This window comes from Anomalospiza imberbis, chromosome 25 (assembly GCF_031753505.1).
Source record: "Anomalospiza imberbis isolate Cuckoo-Finch-1a 21T00152 chromosome 25, ASM3175350v1, whole genome shotgun sequence".
In the NCBI taxonomy this organism is placed as follows: Eukaryota; Metazoa; Chordata; class Aves; order Passeriformes; family Viduidae; genus Anomalospiza; species Anomalospiza imberbis.
In genome coordinates, this window is record NC_089705.1 from 1153417 (window position 1) to 1174618 (window position 21202).

The 21202-nt window shown below is 49.6% G+C and overlaps 1 protein-coding gene across 7 annotated transcripts in view; it reads right to left on the reverse strand.

Moving 5' to 3' along the window:
* Positions 1 to 363: 363 nt before the first annotated feature.
* The window catches only part of PUM1 (pumilio RNA binding family member 1), an 89217-nt gene continuing 68378 nt past the window's right edge, over positions 364 to 21202 (reverse strand). For 4 of the 7 annotated variants that reach the window (XM_068172919.1, XM_068172918.1, XM_068172916.1 and 1 more), the window contains exons 15-22: positions 15800 to 16067; positions 14220 to 14349; positions 13205 to 13339; positions 11741 to 11878; positions 9915 to 10040; positions 8814 to 8935; positions 6390 to 6582; positions 364 to 2226 (exon numbers count right to left, since the gene is read on the reverse strand). In XM_068172919.1, coding sequence (XP_068029020.1) covers positions 2095 to 2226; positions 6390 to 6582; positions 8814 to 8935; positions 9915 to 10040; positions 11741 to 11878; positions 13205 to 13339; positions 14220 to 14349; positions 15800 to 16067 — 1244 coding nt within the window. In that variant the 3' untranslated portion in view covers positions 364 to 2094. The remainder of the gene's footprint in view (positions 2227 to 6389; positions 6583 to 8813; positions 8936 to 9914; positions 10041 to 11740; positions 11879 to 13204; positions 13340 to 14219; positions 14350 to 15799; positions 16068 to 21202) is intronic. The other 3 variants (XM_068172922.1, XM_068172921.1, XM_068172920.1) reach the window with 1 other exon arrangement.

Here is a 21202-nt window from a genome sequence, read left to right on the forward strand (position 1 = left end):
GCAGTGAAGCTCCAAACTCCAACAAAACATTCCATGAGAAGCAGAGCCCCAGCTCTCCCCATGTCCTGCCCCTGGACTGCAGCTCCAATTCCATGAGAAGCAGAGCCCCAGCTCTCCCCATGTCCTGCCCCTGGACTGCAGCTCCAATTCCATGAAAAGCAGAGCCCCAGCTCTCCCCATGTCCTGTCCCTGGATTGCAGCTCCAATTCCATGGAAAGCAGAGCCCCAGCTCCTCCCTGTGTCCTGCTCCTGAAGCTCCAAATCCCAATTCGACTCTCCATGAGCAGCAGAGCTCCAGCTCTTCCCCGTGTCCCCTGGACTGAGGCTCCAAACTCCAACAAACGATTCCATGAAACCCGGGGCCAGATTCCAAAGTTCTGTATTTTTCAAAATAAAGATCACACGTTGTTTAGAGACAATCTACACAAGAGTTACAAAAAATAGTCGCCCAGGCAGAAGCATACACAGGTTTGTTAATTATACACATATGGTTACAAGTGTGCTTGCAAAAAAGTTCATTGGAAATATACACAAGGCTCTGTAAATGTACACCGTGTAGTGTTACAATTCTATATTCAAACGAGGAAAATTGACAGTATGTTACATTCACTTACAAGTAGACAAAATGCAAAATACAGTTCATCTTCTGTACAAAAAAGGGGGAGGTGATTCACACTTTACAAGGTGAAAAGGGGCTCTGATTGTAAGGAAAACTAGGAGGGGCTGTACTTTTGCACTTTTTGTTTCTTACTGTCACAAAAGAAGCAAAACATTACTTTGTAAGATTCAAAAAAACACTATTTGGAACTGAATCAGGTCTGTAGAACATTTAGAAAGGATCTCTACCGTCCAACTAGGTGACAAATAAAACCAAGCAGTTTATTTTTCTTCCTTTTTGTTTTTAAACATTAACTAGGCTGTATAAAGAGAACATTTCCTTCAAAGAAAAAATTTACTTCTGGTTGAAATTACAATTTACAATATACAACACTATATGCTACGACCATAAAAGGTGTGAATATACACTGAAATGCACAGGTTTTGCTAAATTCTTTTTTTTTTCCTGTTTTCTTACCAAAAAAACGGGTTTTATGTCGATTCAAACTTCTCCACATTTACATTACAGAGGTTTACAAATGTACAATTGTACAGTCAGAAGTATGTTCCACTACTAGGGTACATTATAGATACAGATCAGACATCAAAACAAGAAAATACTACAAATTTTTATATATGTAAAGTCTACACCAAGTATACACTATATATTTATAGAAGCAAGACCAAAGCCGAGTTGGATTTTTTTGTTTTTCCTCATGCTAAATAATCAAATTGTGTCTCTCCAGGTGAACAGAGGAGTGGGCATAAAAATCCCCAAAATCCTCCACTTTTAGATCATCTCTGGGTGTTTTCTCAAAACGCCAGCTAAGCTCCCTCCTTCAGCATGTCAGTCACAAATAAAATAGAAATAAAGCCATTAAAAAGTCCCAAAAACTGAATTTTGGTGTCTTCGTTTAAAACCAAACATTAGCAAGTTGAATTTTTCTCTTTTTAGTATTTCTACCAGTGGTGTCATTGAACTAAAATTCCAACTTCTCGCTGATTTTTGGGCTAAAAGGAGGAAAAAAACCCCATAAAAAGGTATTTGCAAAAAAGGATGAATTAAAAACGGGGTTTTTTTCCTGTTTTGTCTGTTTGTTGTCTTCGAACCAACCACCCTGAAAGTCTCCACATTTGGAATATAGATACAACAGTGAACAAAAATGTGGCCTTCCATGTACATCTGAGACCTATGTACAAGAATTCTATACACCAGTAAAACAGCAGGGCAATTAGTTAATTAAAAAAAATAATTAGTACATGTTATGCATAATAAAATTAAAGAAATTTACAAAGGCTTCTTTTTTTTTTGTGGTTTTTTTTTCTGCTTTTCTTTGTTTGCTTGTGTTTTTTTGGTTTTTTTTTTTTTTGTGGGTTTTGTTTGTTTGTGTTTTTTTAGCAACCGTGGCGGGTGGTGTGGGTGGGTTCCGGGGTGGGTTCCTGGGGGGGTTTGGGGGGATTCCTGGGATCCTGGAGTGCCTCTGGAGCGGCCCCTGCTCAGATGATGCCGTTGGGGGGGCCGCAGATGGGCCCCAAATCCACGCCGTTCTTCATGTAGTACTTCTCCAGCTTGGCCAGGATGTGCTTCCCGTAGGTGTACTTGCGCAGCGTGGCGATGTGGGGCCGGATCTGGGGGGAAAGCAGCACAAATGGGATTTAGGAACCTGAGTGTGCCTACCCACCCCCTGGGGCAAACAAACTCCCCCCGGGCCCCAGAGGTCTCTGCTGGCACTGATGCCTCAGGTTTAGCTTTTCTGTTTTTCACATTCTGCTTTGGTATGTGGGTCTGAGCTCCATATTATGGGATGGTGAGCTCTCTGCACAGAGCAGGGAGACAAAACAATTCCTGCTCCAGCTGGGGACCAAGGACAAACGATCCAAATCTCAGCCCAAGAGCACAAACACCATGGGCTGAAGAGAGAAAAGCAATCAGGATGGGACTGCATGGGCTAAAGCTGGAATGGGACAATGAACTCCAGTGTGCCAATGGAGCAGAACTGATCAAAGTGTGAGACCCCATGAGCATTCGTGCATTTTGGGACCATTTTGGTTCATCTTGGGTGCAGCCCTGGCTGGGCTCTGGTGCTGCCCAAGGTGGATCCATGAGGAGATCTTTTTAATAAATCCCTGATTTATTCTTCAGCTCTGTCTGGTCTCTGTTCTAGGTCAGCCTTCACAAGGCATCAGCATCACACAATTCCTGGGAATCCAGGCCGTGCTCCCCAGTTCCCAGTGGGATTCTGCACAAGGCAAGCACTGGGGCTTGAACTGAATGGATTCCCACTGCCTGGGAAGGGTCAGATGGGATACTGGGAAGGAATTCTTGGCTGTGAGGGAGGTGAGGGGCTGGGCTGGAATTCCCAGAGCAGCTGGGGCTGCCCCTGGATCCCTGGCAGTGCCCAAGCCAGGCTGGACACTGGGGCTTGGAGCACCTGGGACAGTGAAGTGTCCCTGCCATGGCAGGATGGCGCCATGGCAGGGTGGCGCTGGATGGGATTTAAGGGTTCTCCAACCCAAACCCTTCCAGGATTCCATGATTTCACTATTTTCTCCTCTCCAAGTGGGAAAAGCCTGTGGTTGCTCCTGGCTCAGCAGCTCAGCCTCCAGTCCCCCACATTCCTGTTTCACTCCAGGGACCCACATTCCCAAACCACAAATCCAACCTGGCTCCCCACGCCGAGCAGGAAAAATTCCTGTGCCAGCAGAAGGAGCAGAGAAGCTCCAATTCCAACCATTCCTTCTCTGCCCAGCTTCATCCCTTTCACTTTCTCCCTTTACTGACACAACTGTTAAAATCACTTTTCAATTTTATTTTTTTAAATAAAAACTTAACTAAAATCCCATTTTTACCCTCATCCCAACCTGCTGTTTTCCACAATCACCAGCCATTCCCACAGCCCCTGGATCCATTTTTCCAGGCTTTCATGCAGCCTGGGATCACAGCTGAAATCACATTCACTCAGGCCCACTTAGCTGTCAACCCTGAGCTATTTTTGACAGCCCCACTGATAATCTAATTTGCATTTTATTCCAAAGGCTTTGCTTCATGGGAAAAAAGAAAGTAAGAAATGTCAGGAACAATAATTTGTTTTGCTTTTTTTCAATACACAACTCTGTTATGGATTAACAAATCCAGGGCCCTTCTGCCACAGATAAATTGGGTGTATCCCTTGCCAGATATCTTTCTTTAATTATCTTTAGCATTTCTTGTGGACTAAAACAGATTTGGGGTTAAAAGAATGACTCTGAGTGGCTCCTAAACCTAAGAATTAACATCCCTGAGGATTATTCCAGCTGTTTGTGTTGATTCAGTGCATGTGGAGGTCAAAGCAGCTCCCTCACACAAATTCCCATTTCTTACAGAAAAATCAGTCTGTTTTAGTCAAGGATGCTTAAATATAATAATAAAAATGCTTCCTTAGCATTTGAATACCTGACAGTGTTGAAAATAAATAAATCTCAGCTATTCCATGCCTGGGTCAGTCAGGATTTCATTTCTCTGGCTGTACCTGGGCTTTTTCATCAAGTAATCCCAACAAATGTCACTGGAGGAAATTAAAATCCCCTCAGCCCCACCCCCCTTTATAGCATGTTATTCTCCATCCACTGCCATTCTAGACCTGCAAATATGACCTTTAAAAGCAGGAAAATGAAGATATTCCAGTTTCCAGAGCTCCCTGCCCTTGGAGCAGCAGGCACAGGGCACTGGGGATGGCAGCAAGGCAGGTTTCATTCCAAATGTCTTCATTTTGGATTAATCTGAACTCCTGGGATGGCTGTGCATTCAAACACTGCAGGGTAATGCTGAACCATGGAAGTTTAGGATATCAGGAGGATTTTTCTCCATGGAAAGGGTGTTCAGGCATTGGAACTGCCCAGGGAGTTTGGAGTGCCCATCCCTGCAGGTGTCCAAGGAATTCCTGGAGGTGGCACTCAGAGCTCTGGTGGGGACAAGGAGGGGACGGGGCACAGGCTGCACTCGGGGGCCTTGGAGGGCTTTCCCAGCCTCAGGGATCCCAGGATCCTGGGAAGTGTCACATCAAGCTCATTTAAGAGTGAGAAACAGGATTTGATTAATGGCTGTGGGCTCGGAGGTGGCACCAGCACAGTGGCACCAGGCAAGGCCAGCGGCCTTGGGAGGGACATGGAGGGGCTGGCAGGCACAGGCACAGGGACACAGCCACAGCAGACAGGCAGAGGGACAGGCCACAGGGACACAGAGGGACACAGCCTGAGTGACACAGCTACAGGCAGAGGGACACGGGACACAGTCACAGGGACACACAGGGACACAGCCACACACATACACAGGGACACAGTCACAGGGACACACAGGGACACAGTCACAGGGACACACAGGGACACAGGCGGGGGACACACATGGCCACAGCCACAGGGATACACAGGGACACACATGGCCACAGTCACAGGGACACACAGAGACACAGTCACAGGGACACACAGGGACACAGTCATACACATACACAGGGACACAGTCACAGGGACACACAGGGACACAGGCAGAGGGACACAGGGACACAGTCACAGGGATACACAGGGACACAGGCAGGGGGACACAGGGACACAGTCACAGGGACACAGGCAGAGGGTCACACATGGACACAGTCACAGGGACACACAGGGACACAGGCAGGGGGACACACAGGGACACAGTCACGCACATACACAGGGACACAGGCGGGGGACACACATGGCCACAGTCACAGGGATACACAGGGACACAGTCACACACATACACAGGGACACAGCCACAGGGACACACAGGGACACAGGCAGGGGGACACAGCCCACAGGGACACAGAGGGACACTGCCACAGGAGCACAGCCCAAGGGACACAGAGGGACACAAGCAGCAGGGGCACAGCCCACAGGGACAGAGAGGGACAGCTTGCAGGGACACAGGCAGGGGGACACAGCGGGACAGAGATGAGGACACAGGCAGGGGGCACAGCCCCAGGCCTGGGTGGCTCCCGGGAGCCGCAGGCCCAGCCCGGCGCTGGCAGGAGTGCGGCGCCTGCTCCGTGCAGAACTGGGTCACTGGGACACGGGCACTGCTGCCAGCTGCAGCTCAGCCCCAGGGGCTGCTCCGTATTCCCCCAGAAAGCTGGAGAGGGATTTGTGACACGGGAACGGAGCGACAGGACACAGGGAATGGCTGCACTCAGACACAGGGCAGGGACAGATGGGATACTGGGATGGAACTGTTCCCTGGACCCCAACAGCAGCAGCACCTGGAGCTGCTGGAGACAGCCCAGGAGGTCCCAGAGCTGCTGCAGGGCTGGAGCCCCTCTGGAGCCAGGCTGGGAGAGTTGGGGGTGCCCCCCTGGAGAGGAGAAGGCTCCAGGGAGAGCTCAGAGCCCCTCCAGGGCCTGAAGGGGCTCCAGGAGAGCTGGAGAGGGACTGGAGACAAGGCCTGGAGGGACAGGACCCAGGGAATGGCTCCCACTGCCAGAGGGCAGGGATGGATGGGATCTTGGGAATTGGGAATTGTTCCCTGGGAGGGTGGGGAGGGGCTGGGCTGGAATTCCCAGAGCAGCTGGGGCTGCCCCTGGATCCCTGGCAGTGCCCAAGGCCAGGCTGGATGGTGCTTGGAGTGCCTGGGACAGTGAAGTGTCCCTGGGCTGGAACAGGATGAGTTCTGAGGTCCCTTCCAACCCAAACCCTTCCGTAATTTCCACCTTGCAGCTGGTGAAACTCTCCACCCCTCTGCCATCATTTCCCCTGCAGCCTGGCAGTGCCAGGCTGTCCCCCCTCAGCCCCCAGCTGCCCACCTTGTGCATGACAATCTTCCTCTGGGCCGGCTCTGCCACGTCGATCATCTTCTGCACCACGTAGTTGGCGTACTGGTCCTTCATCATGGTGTATAAGGCACTGTGGGGGCCATCGTTCATGGTGCACACCTCGTCGATGAGCATGGCCCGCTCCGTGCGCGACGCGTGCGTCACACACTTCTCCACCACGTTGCTGCAAGGGCACGGGCAGCCGTCAGCGGGGACGGGAATGGGGATGGGAAATGGGGAATGGGAATGGGAACGGGGATTGGGAATGTAGAATGGGAATGGGGAATGTGGACTGGGAATGGGAACGGGGATTGGGAACAGGAACTGGGAATGGGAACAGGGATTGGGAACGGGAACGGGGATTGGGAACGGGAACGGGGATTGGGAATGGGAACGGGGAATGGGAACGGGAACAGGCAATAGGAACAGGGATTGGGAATGGGGAATGGGGACTGGGAATGAGAACTGGGACTGGGAATGGGAATGGGGAATGGGAATGTGGAATGGGAACAGGAATGGGAATGAGAACGGGGATTGGGAATGGGAACGGGGATTGGGAATGGGAACGGGGATTGGGAATGGGAACGGGGAATGGGAACGGGAACGGGGAATGGGAACGGGGATTGGGAATGGGAACGGGAACAGGGAATAGGAACGGGGATTGGGAATGGGAACGGGGAATGGGAATGTGGAATTGGGAATGTGGAATGGGAATGGGGAATGGGGACTGGGAATGAGAACGGGGAATGGGAATGTGGAATGGGAACAGGAATGGGAATGGGAACTGGGAATGGGAACAAGAATGGGAACAGGAATGGGAATGGGGACTGGGAATGGGGACTGGGAATGGGGATTGGGAAATGGGAATGGAGAATGAGGAATGGGAACGGGAATGGGGATGGGAATAGGGAATGGGAATAGGAAATGGGGATGGGAAATGGGAATGGGGATTGGGAATGGGGATGGGAAATGGGAATGGGGAATTGGAATGGGAACTGGGGAATGGGAACAGGGAATGGGAACTGGGAACAGGGAATGGGAACTCAGAATGGAGCAGGAACTGGGAATGGAGCTGCGAACTGGGCAGGGAACGTCTCCTCGGAGCTTTTTATCCAACCCTAAGAAGATCTCATGTGCTGCTACAAGGGCAGAGCTCAGCAATGTCAAAAACAGGATTTGGGATCTCGATGGGAATTTGGGATCTGGACCAGCTCATATTTCACCCCAATTTGTGCCTTGGGATCTGAGTGGGAATTTGGGAACTGGACCAGTTCAGGCCAGTGTCCAGTGATGCTCTATGAGGTCAGTGTCCACTCTCACAACAGAGAAGCTAAGTTGTTGTTTTGATTTTCTCCACGCTGGAACATGGTGGGAATGGACATTCAAGGTTAGAACAACACAGAAATGTTTGCTCAGGAATGAAAAATCTCAGCCAAGCAGAGGATTTCCAAAATTCCTGAATATATTAATGAGCAGCCTGAGCTCTCTGGAGAGCCAGAAGCAGGGTACATGAAAGGGGACCACGAGCTGTGCTGGGCTCATCCCACACCCCTGCCTGACTCACAGCATCACCCAGTGGGTTTGCTCAGCTCGGGGGACCCTCCACTAATTAATGCTCCAGCTGGAAAGAAGTTTGGGAAAAAAGAACCAGGCAAAGCAGGGAGGGAGAACCTGAAATAAATACGTGAAGACCACGCTCTCCTAATTATCATTAATGTTCCACTTCCCTTGTGTCCATGGGTATTCTCATCAGAGGAAGGGGGAATTCTGAGCCTTTGAAGAGCTCAGCCTTCACGTTCCAAGGACTGGAAGCACATCCAGCAGGGATTCACACACGTAGGAAGCAGCGCTTTGTCCTGACATCCACAAATACCTGGATCCTGCTTCACCCACGTGTGGCTCCGCAGCATCTGGGAATGCTGCAGCGCCCCTTGGAGGGCTCCTTGGGTGTGACTCAAAAGGGACACAGCAAAAAGCTGTGGGAAATTCCACAGCCATTCCCACAGCAAAGGGAATGACTCTGTGAGTGGAAACTCCTCTGGGAAAAGTGGGGTGGATTGTTGCTGCACTGATATCCCAAATCTCCCCGTGGCTGGACATAGCATCCCAGGGCAGTGAAGGCTCTTCCTACCCAAGGGTTAGTGACAACTTAAACCCCATGAAAATAAATCAGATAAACCAAAACACACAAAATTCCTGGTTAAATTCAGGAGCTTGGATTAGAGCTACCCTTCCACATCTCCATCCTCCTCCATGACAGACTGGCTGACACACCTCAGTTTATAACTGTTATAAATAACATTTTGTTATGAAGCAAAAGTCATTTTCACCTCCCCTACACCCACCCCTACGTCTTCTACAGCTCTTCCATGTGTCCATGCTCCCAGAGGGAGAGTTTAAGGAAGGAATTACTACCTGGCAAATTTATGTTGACTCAACACAAGCACGTTGCCTCTGATTTCTGCTACGATCTTGCTCTTATCCTCAGGCCGGCCGTGCTCCAGGACGTGCTGGATAACGTAATTCCCATACTGATCCTGGGTGGGAGACAGCAGCAGAGGTCACAAAAGGTGGATAAGTGGACTAGAAGTATTCCCAGCAAACTGACTGCCAAAGTGCATTCATAGTTAGAAGTTCAGATAAAGGTTAATTATATTTACTGTAAAAGTCAGCTCAATTCTTTCTATTTCTGTAAAAATGTGCATTCTAGGGCGGTACTAGGTGGTTAAATGATGCGTTTTTGTAGAAACTGTATTATTTCTAGAATTCAAAATTATGTCCTTGCACAGGAAATGTCCATATTCTGCTTATTCCCAGGTTTTTTCCCTCTCTCCAGGTTCAAACCTACCAAATCCCATGTCCTGGAGGGGTGTGCCATGGTTCAGGCTATGGGACACTGTTCTGAATTTGGGAATTTTCAGGCCACAGAATACTTATTTTCCAGTTCAGAGTACCACAGGCATGGCCTGATGTCCATGTCCCACTTCCCAGTGCTGAGCAAACAGGACTTGGGAACTGGACCAGCTCATATTTCACCAGTTTGTGCCTTGGGATCTGAGTGGGAATTTGGGAACTGGACCAGGACTGCGTTTGCTGCTTTATCCACAGGCCCCAAGAGCAGAATCCATGTAAAACCATGGCACACCAGGTTCTCCCAGGGACTGCAGGGAGGAGGGAAGGCAGCCAAGAGGGGAGTGAGCATAGAACCAACTCTTTTTAAGAATTCCAATGACTTGGCACCTCCTTTTCCTTGGAGTGATCAGCTCCTGGCACCCCTCCTGCTCTTCCCTGCACTGGAGAGAAGCACCAGGACACAACAGGGCCTCCTCAGAAAGGGAGGTGACAACACCCCTGGCACCCCCTGGACTTGTGCCCGTGGCCAAAGCAGGCAGTGCTGATGAAATTCCTGCCTGCTGTGCTCATTCCCATCCCTTTTCCAGGTGGGAATGTTCCCTGCAGGAGCTGTCCCAGCACTCAGCAGTGACCTGGGGACACTGCAGCCCCTTCCACACTGACCTGCACCAGCTGCTCCGTGTGCTGGTGGAGCTCCTCCAGGATGGGCAGGGTCTGCTCGGGCAGACAGTGCTCCAGGATCCTCTGGATCACCCGGCAGCCGTAGGGGTGCGTGGACAGAGCAAACACCTGGGGACAAAGGACAGGCAGCAACATTCCATTAGTCCTTGGGAATCCCAGAAACTTGCCAGGGAATGCCAACTCCAGGCAGCACCAGCTGCAACTGGAAACACCCACTGGTATCCCAGGCACATCCCATCCCTACCTCAGCTTCCCCACCTATGAAAAACAAATGGTAAAACCTCTTGATTCATAAAAAAAAAAAAATAAACTGGAACAACCAAGCATTGCTGGAAGCTTGGTTATTAATTCCAAATAATTCCAGCACATTGTTTGCCAGCATGAATTTTGAGCTATTTAAGAAATGCTATGAGCCAGAACAGTTAAAACTGCCCAGCAAAGGATTTTCCTCAACTGTTTGGATTTGTTTAAAAGCCTTAAGAGTGCTTAGGAGAAGTGACAACAAAGAATCTTTCTCATTTCTAATGGATTAGCAGATCTGTGGGTGAGAACATGACACATTTCGTTATTGCTGCTCCGTTTTCTGTCTGAAGCACAAAGTCTCGTTTGGTTGCTTTGATTTAACAACAGCAGCAAATCCAAGCACTAAAGTTTAAATCAACAGTCACACATTTTTAATAACTGGTGAGTAAACCCTGCAGGGAAACAGGGCTTGGAGTGCAATTAACTGCAGAAACATCATCTGGAGGTGCTAAGTTTAATCTGCTGTGTGAAGGTTCAGATAAAACTGGGACAACTGGTCAAGGAAATGTCAGTGCCATCAGCTGAGCTCCCAGAGATGTTTCTGCCTTCCAAACTCCCAGTGCAAAATCCAAACCTAAACTCTAGTCACAAGCAAGTTTCCAGGCAGAATCCTGCTTGTTTTGACCCAACCAACCAAATCCCCACCTTCCCCAGACTCCCAGCTCCTGGTTCCTGCTGTAATAGCCCCTGGCTGTCCTCACATCCCCGGGGCAAATCCTCAAAACTTCAAAGAGGCCCTGCACAGCCAATTAAATTGAGGTTGAGAACACCCAAAAAGCAACACTTTTGTACTGGGACCTGAGGCAGGCAGAGTAAAGCCTGCCACAACAGATACCCAGATCATCAATTCAGGAGAGGACACCAATAAAAAAGCAAAAATCTAAGAGAGTCAAGGACAATTGCCAATTTCTAGATGAAATTCCTGCTTTTTCCCTGCTCTGAACCCCCTGGGAATCAGCATTCAGCATTCCTCTAAGCCACCTGCACAGACAGGGATCAAAATGAAAGTGTGCTCTCCTGTGCATCCCCCATTTTCTTCTCTGCTCCCTTCAAAGAGAAACAAATCTGAAATGCACAAAGTTCACCAATTCTTTGGGTTATCAGGGTCACCTGTCACTAAAAGGGGATCAGCTCTAGGCTCGAACTTGCTGGGATTTTACACAAGTGAGGTGATAATTAAGGAATTAATTAAGTTTAGACATAACTAAGGTACCTCAGCACCAGAAAACTCTGCTCACCACCTTCACTGGGAAGATGGATTAGGGAGAGCCTTGTTTTCCCTCATCACTCAGAAGTATTCAATATTCCAGGGGAACAGACTCGTGAGGAGGTTTTACTCTGAGAGCTCTGCCCAGAAATGATAACACAGATGTGACCAAGGAGCTTCTGGACTCTCATGTGGCTGCATCAACCTGGTGAGCAACAGTTGCTAAAATTGAAGAGTTCAAGTCCCAGCCACTCTGAGGCTGCTCCAAGCAGGCAGCAGGAGCTGGGCAGGGCCTCACCTGTCCCTTGAAGGCATCGATGATGAACTGCAGGGACTGAGGCTGCACACACTCGATGCACTTCTGCACCACGTGGTTCCCGTTCTGGTCCTTGACGCACTTGAGCACGTGCCCGTCCAGCTCCCGAACCATCTCGTTCTACGGAGGACAGAGCACAAACAGAAAGCACCACCAGCATCCCCAGCTCAGAGAGCACAGCTGGGGATGGGCAGGAATGGCACAGGAGTCAGGGGTGCTCCCATGGCCAGGAGATGAGGCTTGGCTGGGCACAGAAACCTGCAGGGAAAATCCTGCTCTGACATCCCGTTAGCAGCCTGGCCTGCTGGGAGGGGCCCTGGAACAGGAGCTTGGAGCTCCATTCCAACCCAAACCATCCTGGGATTCTGGGAAGATGAAGCCCTCCTTCTTGATGAGCATCCTCTTCCAAGAATCCAAATTAAAGAAATCCTAACTGAGCCACAGCTTTCCTGTGCATCCCGCATTTTCCTCTCTGCTCTCCTCAAGAGAAGCAAATCTAAAATGCACAAAGCTCACCAACTCTTTGGGTTATCAGGGTCACCTATCACTAAAACAGGGTCAGCTCTGAGCTCAGAACTTGCTGGGATTTTACACAGGTGCTAATTAAGGAATTAATGAAGTTTAGACATGACTGATGTACCCCATGTGCAGGGTGGAAGCTTCACTCATAAACAGAAATGACACTTTGGGGCATTTTAATGCTTGACAAGAGCTGGGTGAATTCAGTTTCATAAATGAATCAAACCCAAAAATTTTGGGAGCGCTGAGTACTCAAAAATGCCACTCTGGAGGAGACAGTAAATCCTTGGAGCAGCAGTGCTGGAGCCTGGGCACAGCCCTGCTGACACACTTGGCTCAGGCTCAGCCTAAAGGGAAGGACCATTCTTAAAACCTCTTTCATATTTTTAATTTCACAGCCTACATTGAGATTCCTGTTATAACCATTCCCAACCCTTCCCAAGCCAGCCTGCCCAGCGTATTTCTCATCTCAATTCATTGTTCCCAAAACCCTTGAGGAAGTGCTTCATTAATGAGCTCTGAGTGGGGCTATCAGCCATATCTCTCCGAAGGCAGAACGAGGAGCTCCTCATCCATCTCCCTGCAGGAGCGCAGGATGCTGACCCACATAGCAATAACTCAGTGAATATTAAAGGCAAAACTTCCTTCAAGGGATTTAAAAATCTCTTTTCATTCACCCTCATTTTCAGTTTTCCCTACACACATGATCTGCTTCCAGGGAATTAACAGAGAAGTAGCCCCATGGCCAGGGAAGGGGAACAAGGAGGTGACAATGACAACCAAGGATGGTGGCACGGACTCGTCATGCACAAGGAACACCACAGACACGCCAGGAACCAAACCAAGGGAACATCAGGCACAAGAGGGACAGGAGGGAACAGCTCAGGAACATCAAACATCAAGAAGAAAGTTAAAATTGAAACTTACAATTACCTGCTGGTCTGGGGGGATGAACTCTAGGGCCTTCTGGATCACCCTGCAGCCGTACATCTGCAGGGCCAGGGACAGCACGTGCCCACGGATGCGCTCTGCCAGCGCCAGCTTCTGCTCCAGGCTGCCAAACTGGGACAGGAGAAACAGTCACTGCGAGGACAAACGCCTGCCCTGGCCACTGGCACTGCCCTCCCACCCTGGAGGCAGGAGCTGCCCACTGAGAACAGATCAGTTCTCAGTGCAGCCCCATGGGAAAGGGGTGAACTGGCACAGCCAGATGTGTTCTGTGTCTGCCTGCACACCCCAAAGGGGCTGGAGCCACCAGGGTGACCAACCAACCCTGGGCAGGTCACAGCCCCAGGGCTGCCAGAGCTCCAGAAGTGCTGGGACAACATCTCAGGCATGCACAGGCTGGAAATGCTGGGGTGTGTGGGCAGGGCCAGGAGCTGGATTTGAGCCTTGTGGGTCCCTTCCAGCTCAGGAGGTTCTGTGATTCTGATTCTTAATTATGGGGCAGAAGCACCAGGAACACCTGGTGAAGGACCAGACCAGTGTCCAGAGAGAGGGGTGGAGGGACACAACACCTTCCCAGCAGCTGCTGTTACTGGAGAAGCTTCTCCCTTGTTCCCAAGTCCAGGAGCACTGACAAGTTTTGCTGGATCTGCACCTCACAGAATGCCAGAGTGGTCTGGGCTGGAAAGGACCTTAAGGCTGAGTTCATTCCAACCCCCACCCACTTCCCACCAGAAATTTACACCTCCTGCAAACATTGCTGTTTATCACAACACATTTTGCTTCTCAAAGTGTTACTTCTAGGATGAATCGGAGTCCCACCCCTCAGTCACACCAACAACTTGTGGGGAGGAGATGGTGTCAGTGCTGAAGGTTAGGCAGGGGTTTAGCCTCAAGGCAGGGTTTTCCATCCTCATCCTCAAGGCAGGATGAGGCTCATCCAACACCTCAGCACAGCATGAACCCCAGGACGAGCTGCAGGGGAGGGCAGACTCACCTCAAAGAACTTCTGAATGACGTAGTTCCCAAACACATCCACCATGAGCTGATAGGCTGCCTGCAGGATCTCGTTGAACACCAGCTGACGCTCTGCTGGGGTGGCACGCTCCAGTTTCAGCTGAATAAATCTGAAAAACAGGCCTTGGAGTGATGCCACGGGCACATCTGTTCATTCAACCCCTTCCCAAAGCCTCACCCCTGCGTTCCAGAAATGGCCATGAAAAATCCTATTATGGCATGAAGATTAAGCACTTTCATTAACCTAAGCTTCCTACCACAAGTCAAACATTCAAATTTAAGACATTTTAGCCATCCACAACTTGCAAAGCTCTTCAAACACATTTTATCCAGCCGACTGAAAGCTTGGGTGGTCACGGCCATGAGGTCCATGGCCACATGCTGGAATCCTCATCCCAAGCAAACCAGATCTCAATGGAGTAACAGAGGATGGCCTCATGTCCAGCTGAATTTTAAAATTAATTAAGTCGTGCCAGTGGGATGAGCGAGCAGGGAAGCAGGGAAGCTCCTTTTCACAGAATTCACAAATTCACAGAATCCCTGGGTTGGAAGAGACCTTCCAGACCATTGAGTCCAGCCCAGCCCCAGCACCTCAACTAAACCCTGGCACCCAGTGCCACATCCAGGCTTGTTTCAAACACACACAGGGATGGTGACTCCACCACCTCCCCGGGCAGCCATTCCAGAACTTTATCACTCTTGCCATGAAAAACTTTTTCCTGATATCCAACCTGGATTTCCCTTGGGGCAGCTGAAGCTGTGTCCTCTGGTTCTGTCAGTTCTTGGAGAAAGAGCCCAACCCCACCTGGCCACAGCCACCTTTCAGGAGCTGCAGAGAGTGATGAGGTCACCCTAAGTCTTCTTTTTCTCCAGGCTACATTTGAGGAGGAATTCCTGCTACCAGCACCTGTCACCAACCTTGGACAACACTCCGAGGCGTGCACAGGGTGGGATTGCTGGGGTGTCTGGGCAGGGCCAGGAAATGGACTGGACAATCCTTGGGGATTCTGAGTGACACTGGCTTGGCTTTTACTGCTTATTCCCTTGTCTGCCTCAGCTTTGGGAAGTGAGACAAAACACAACCGCGAAACTCAAAATGTGAAATACAACCGCGAAACTGAACTGCAAAATGGAACCAACAAAACACAACTGTGAAACAACCGCAAAACTCAACCACGAAACAGAGCCAACAAAACACAACTACAAAACACAATTGCAAAATGGAACCAACAAAACATAACCGCAAAAGTCAACCATGAAACGCAACCACGAAATGGAACCAACAAAACACAACCGCGAAACAAAACTGTGAAACAACTGCAAAACTCAACCGCAAAACAGAACTGCGAAACGGGACTGCGAAATGGAGCCAACAAAACACAACTGCAAAACGCAACTGCAAAACAAAACTGCAAAACAGAACCACTAAACAGAATCGCAAAACGTAACCGCAAAACTCAACTGCGAAATGGAACCGCGAACCAGAACCAACAAAACACAACTGCAGAACACAACCTATGCTCCCCCAAGGAGCAGCCGTGCACAGGCTGCCCAGCCCACCTGGATCCGTGCTGATCCTGGGAGAACTCCATGATGTGGCCCGCGATCTCGCGCAGCTGCAGGTTGGGGTAGCGGTTGTTGCGGAAGTCCTCGAGCAGGCGGCTGCGGCCCGAGGGCATCACGTCGGACATGCCGTAGCGCAGCCGGGACGACGGGAACAGCGTGCTGCTGGGGCTGAACAGGCTGGAGGCGCTGCTGGCACTGCGGTACTTGGCCTCCGCCCCCGGCGCCGCCGAGATGTAGCGGCCGCTGCCGTTCGTCAGCCCCCCTGCAAGGGAACAGGGCATGGATGGGGATCAGGGAACGGGGCGTGGATGGGGATAAGGAAACAAGACATGGATGGGGATCAGGGAATGGGGTATGGATGGGGATAAGGAAACAAGACATGGATGGGGATAAGGAAACAAGACATGGATGGGGATAAGGGAACGGGGCATGGATGGGGATAAGGAAACAAGACATGGATGGGGATAAGGAAACAAGACATGGATGGGGATAAGGGAACAGGAAATGGATGGGGATAAGAGAACGGGGCATAGATGGGGATCAGGGAATGGGGTATGGATGGGGATAAGGAAACAAGACATGGATGGGGATAAGGGAACGGGGCATGGATGGGGATAAGAGAACGGGGCATGGATGGGGATCAGGGAATGGGGCATGGATGGGGATAAGGAAACAAGACATGGATGGGGATCAGGAAATGGGGTATGGATGGGGATAAGGAAACAAGACATGGATGGGGATAAGGAAACAAGACATGGATGGGGATCAGGGAACGGGGCATGGATGGGGATCAGGGAACGGGGCATGGATAGGGATAAGGTAACAGGAAATGGATGGGGATAAGGGAACAGGACATGGATGGGGATAAGGGAACAGGACATGGATGGGCCTCATGGGGACAAGGGAACAAAGCATGGATGGGCCTCATTGGGACACAGGGATGTGACACTGGAGCCCTGAATTCTGTTCCAACAGAGGAGGGGGGGTCTGACATTAAGCTAAGCAGGATTTTGAGGTGGGATTTCTAAGAAGAATTTCTAGGTGGGATTTCTAGGCAGGATTTCCTCACTGGAAGGGTGTTCAGGCCTTGGAACTGACCAAGGAGGTTCAGATTCCCCATCCCTGGAGATGTCAAAGGGATTCCTGGGCATGGGCTGAGTTAATCAGTCACAGGTGGGACCCAGTGACCGCAAAGGGCTTTTCCAACCTCAACGATCCCATTCTGTGATTCCTGACTCAGTTGAGTGAGCTGCTGGTTGAGAGTTTTTTGCAGGACAATGGACATATGCAACATATGCACAATCCAGCCTTCAGAGAGAATGAGTAGAAGGTCACAATGAGAGAATGAGTAGAAGGTCACAATGCCCTTGAAGGACACGAAAGGAGAAGAACACGCTCAACTCCAGACAGTTTAGGATATAAAGGCAGACAAGAAAACCGCAGCGAGATGCATGAAGAAGAAAAAATAACTAAATTAACCAAAAGCTTAAAATGCATGCACAGAAGGAGTTAACCAATCATTATTAGCTTGAGCTGTGTGAACAAGAGAACACAGTATAAATATAGTTTAGTTTTTGCAATAAATCAGCTTCACTTCATCATGGTGTGATGTCCGTTGCTGATCCTCCGCAGCTGCCCACCAAGGAATTTAGATGGGGATGTATCCAAGCATCTGTGGCACTGCTGGATTAGGGTGGGAACAGCTACAGACTCCAGCAAAGGACTCTGATGATCCCCTCTAAATCAGGATATTCTGTGATTCTGACTCTATTCAACGACATCAAATCTGTGACTGTGGCTTTCTGACAGAGTGGAACAACTTCTGCTCCTCCTTCTGTGCCCAAAATGTCTGAACCAGACCACGGGCAATCCCAACACTCCCACATTTTAGCTTTTTTGCTGTTTCCACTGCCTTTGCCTCCATCCTCAGGTTTTTCCCACCTCTCCTGCTGCCCTGGCAAGGACTGAGTTAAAAAAAGTGTGCTGGGGGTAGGGGACAGATATAAAAGTATAAAAAATGTGGATATAAACCCACAAATCACTATTAAACACAGGTAATACCAATAAATTAAAACCAGGAAAGATTTTAAAGCCCTGTGCTTTCACAAATGGTCAAAATTTCTGCAGCCACATAAACAGAGATGCTGTGTGACCCAAAACCAGGAATATGGGGACAGGTGATGCTTCATCCCACAAAGAGAAGCTTTAATAGAACAATGCTGTTTCCCTGCCTGCAGTTTTTCAGGATGTGGCTCAGCACGGTGGCAGAGGATTTGATTTCTGCCTTTCCTGCAGGGCTTGGGATCCCTCTGCTGGTGCAGGAGGAGCCTGCATGGATTTTCCTGAGTGGAACCAAATCCTTCCAGGGAACACGTCCTGATCACACAGGGACCTGCAGGGCTGAGGTGAGGCAGGGGGAATCCCAGGGAAATGAGCTGCAGCAATCTGTGCCATGGAGGGGAGAGCTCCAAGGAAACTTTGGCAGGGCTGGCTGCAGAGAAGCAGCTCCTGGCAGCTGGGCTGGAATGAAAGTATTCCATAAAAACAGAGCTGAGGGAGCTGCACTCCTTGGCCATCAACACCTGGAGGAAGCACCCCTGCAGGGAACTGGATGAGAATTCTGTATCTGATAACAGCCTAATTAATTATTAATTATGACCTCTGTGGCTCACTTCCAGCTCAGGATATTTTGTGATTCTACATCTCTGAGCTGGACAAATTTCTCTGGAGCTGGTGCCAGAATTCTCCTTTCCCAAGGAAGGGGAAGACCCTTTTTCCTCCTTTTTTCTTCCCAAGGAAAAGGAGAGCTGAGAGCTGCTTGTGCTGTCTTGCAATGGAGTGTCCAGCACCTCCTTCACACCAACTCCCACAGTGAGCAACAACGCCCAAAAGCCACCAGGTGATATTCCTGATATTCCTGTCTCCTGGAAGGAGCCAAATTGCCAGAGGATGAGTAAAACACTTCCCAGGAGAGGAAACCAAGGAGGGACAAGCTGCTTCTCACACATCTGGAATTCTCACAATTCCCAGTTTTTGTTTCAACACCTGGAGTAAAGTTAAGAGTTAGGACTGAAGTGGAAAATCGTTCCTGATGGGAAAGGGGAGAATTTGGCACGCAAGCTGTTATCTCTTGGTTAAGAGCGCAATCAGTACAGAAAATCTGTCAGAGGTTTTCTGAGAAAGCCCCAATCACTTGAGTCAGAATGATTCCACTTTCCCCCCTGTCTGCCTCTCCTGATGGGAATGCTGACTGCAGGTTTCCCCAGGATGCTCAACATCATCCTGGGAACACAGAGATCCCATGGGGAAAAAGCTTCCTAAGTCACAATTCTGAACCCCACCAAAGGCCTGAAATCTAAGGGTGCCTCCAGCTCCTCTGTGCCAGGACTTGGTCAGATCCCAGACTTGTGGGATTTTACCAAAAACTAAAAAGAAGCTGCTCCTTCTTCCCCTGGAGCCAGGCTGGGAGAGCTGGGGGTGCTCCCCTGGAGAGGAGAAGGCTCCAGGGAGAGCTCAGAGCCCCTCCAGGGCCTGAAGGGGCTCCAGGAGAGCTGCAGAGGGACTGGGGACAAGGCCTGCAGGGACAGGACCCAGGGAATGGCTCCCACTGCCAGAGGGCAGGGATGGATGGGATCTTGGGAACTGGGAATTGTTCCCTGGGAGGGTGGGGAGGGGCTGGGCTGGAATTCCCAGAGCAGCTGGAGCTGCCCCTGGAATCCTGGATACCTGGATGCTTGCTTGTGGGACTACAGAGAAACAAGGGAATGGTTTGGGCTGGGAGGGACCTCAAATCCCATCCCGTGCCACCCCTGCCATGGCAGGGACACCTCCCACTGTCCCAGGTGCTCCAAGCCCCAGTGTCCAGCCTGGCCTTGGGCACTGCCAGGGATCCAGGGGCAGCCACAGCTGCTCTGGGAATTCCAGCCCAGCCCCTCCCCACCCTCCCAGAGAACAATTCCCAGTTCCCAAGATCCCATCCATCCCTGCCCTCTGGCACTGGGAGCCATTCCCTGTGTCCTGTCCCTCCAGGCCTTGTCCCCAGTCCCTCTCCAGCTCTCCTGGAGCCCCTTCAGGCCCTGGAGGGGCTTTGAGCTCTCCCTGGAGCATTCTCTTCCCCACTAGAAGTGATGTTATAACGAAGGAAAGCAGACCTCCCCTTCCCACTGCCCTCCACTACTGATGAAAGAGAAACTTGAAAAAATAGAACGACTTTTCATGGATTTTCAAGTCAAATCCCCCAAAATCAGAGCTATCCCCAGGTGACACCTGACCTACAGCATCACCCAGCATGGAACCAGCCACAGAGGGGACAAGGCTACAAGGACAGGAATATTTGGGAAGATGGGAAGCCCCACAATGATCCTCTGGAGCACAACCCATTTCTGGGGGTGCTAATTCCAATTTCTTTCCAGAGGTTGTTCCCAGACAGATCCACGTTCCTCTGATCCAGAAGAATTCTTAAGATTCTTTGATTCCAAAGAATTTTTAAAATTTTTGGATTTGCTGCAGAGGCAACCAGGTTTTTCCAAGGTTTGGAACCTGCTTCCTCCTCAGGACTAATTTATTGTGGCCATTTAACTGTCAGCCAAGGCCTCCACAGCTGCATAAACAAAGTCAAAATCCTTCCAGTTCTATTCAAGCTCTGAACAAGGCACGATGGTAAATCTAAACCTGATCTTCAAAAATTGTATTTATGACTATTCCAGCTAACCTAGAGCCAGCATTGGATTTATCACACATCCATGGAATAAACATAATAAATACAGTGTCTGCTGAGGGGGGAAAACTGCTCTGAGAAGCAGAAGTTTTGTTAAACCCAGCAGATTCATGACACAAGCAAAACCAAGTGAATTTTTTGAGGAAATATTAAATTACCTGCTGCAGGTGCAACAAATAATCTCTTTGGTTTGTTTATGAGGGAATGAACACTGCAGGAGGTTCAGATGGGCACTGCTTTATTATTTAATATTTGCTTTATTTATTTTTAAGATTTATTTTATTGCGGGCCAGGCAGAAGCTCTTTGAGAAGATTCAGCTGCACAAAGTCATGGATCTTCCCAAAATTATTCCTCCTGTGTTTCTGATAAGGCCACACTGATGGGAAATTTTCCAAGGTAAAGTCACCAAATCCTCAGCTCAAAGCTGAGCACTGCTCCAGGGAATATTGGTTAAAGGAGGAATTGTATTCCAAGCTCATTATTCCCAATTTAATGGGTATTTTAAAACATCCCCTTTAAAACCACTGAAATTGAAGATCAGCTCTTCTTATGTATTTTATTCCACAAAACATTGCTACTGTTACCAAGACCAGTGCAAGAAAATCCTGTTTTATAAACACTTGGGAATATTATCCCTAATTTTTGAGCTGAGGAAATGTGTTAGGTTGGAAATGGGGCT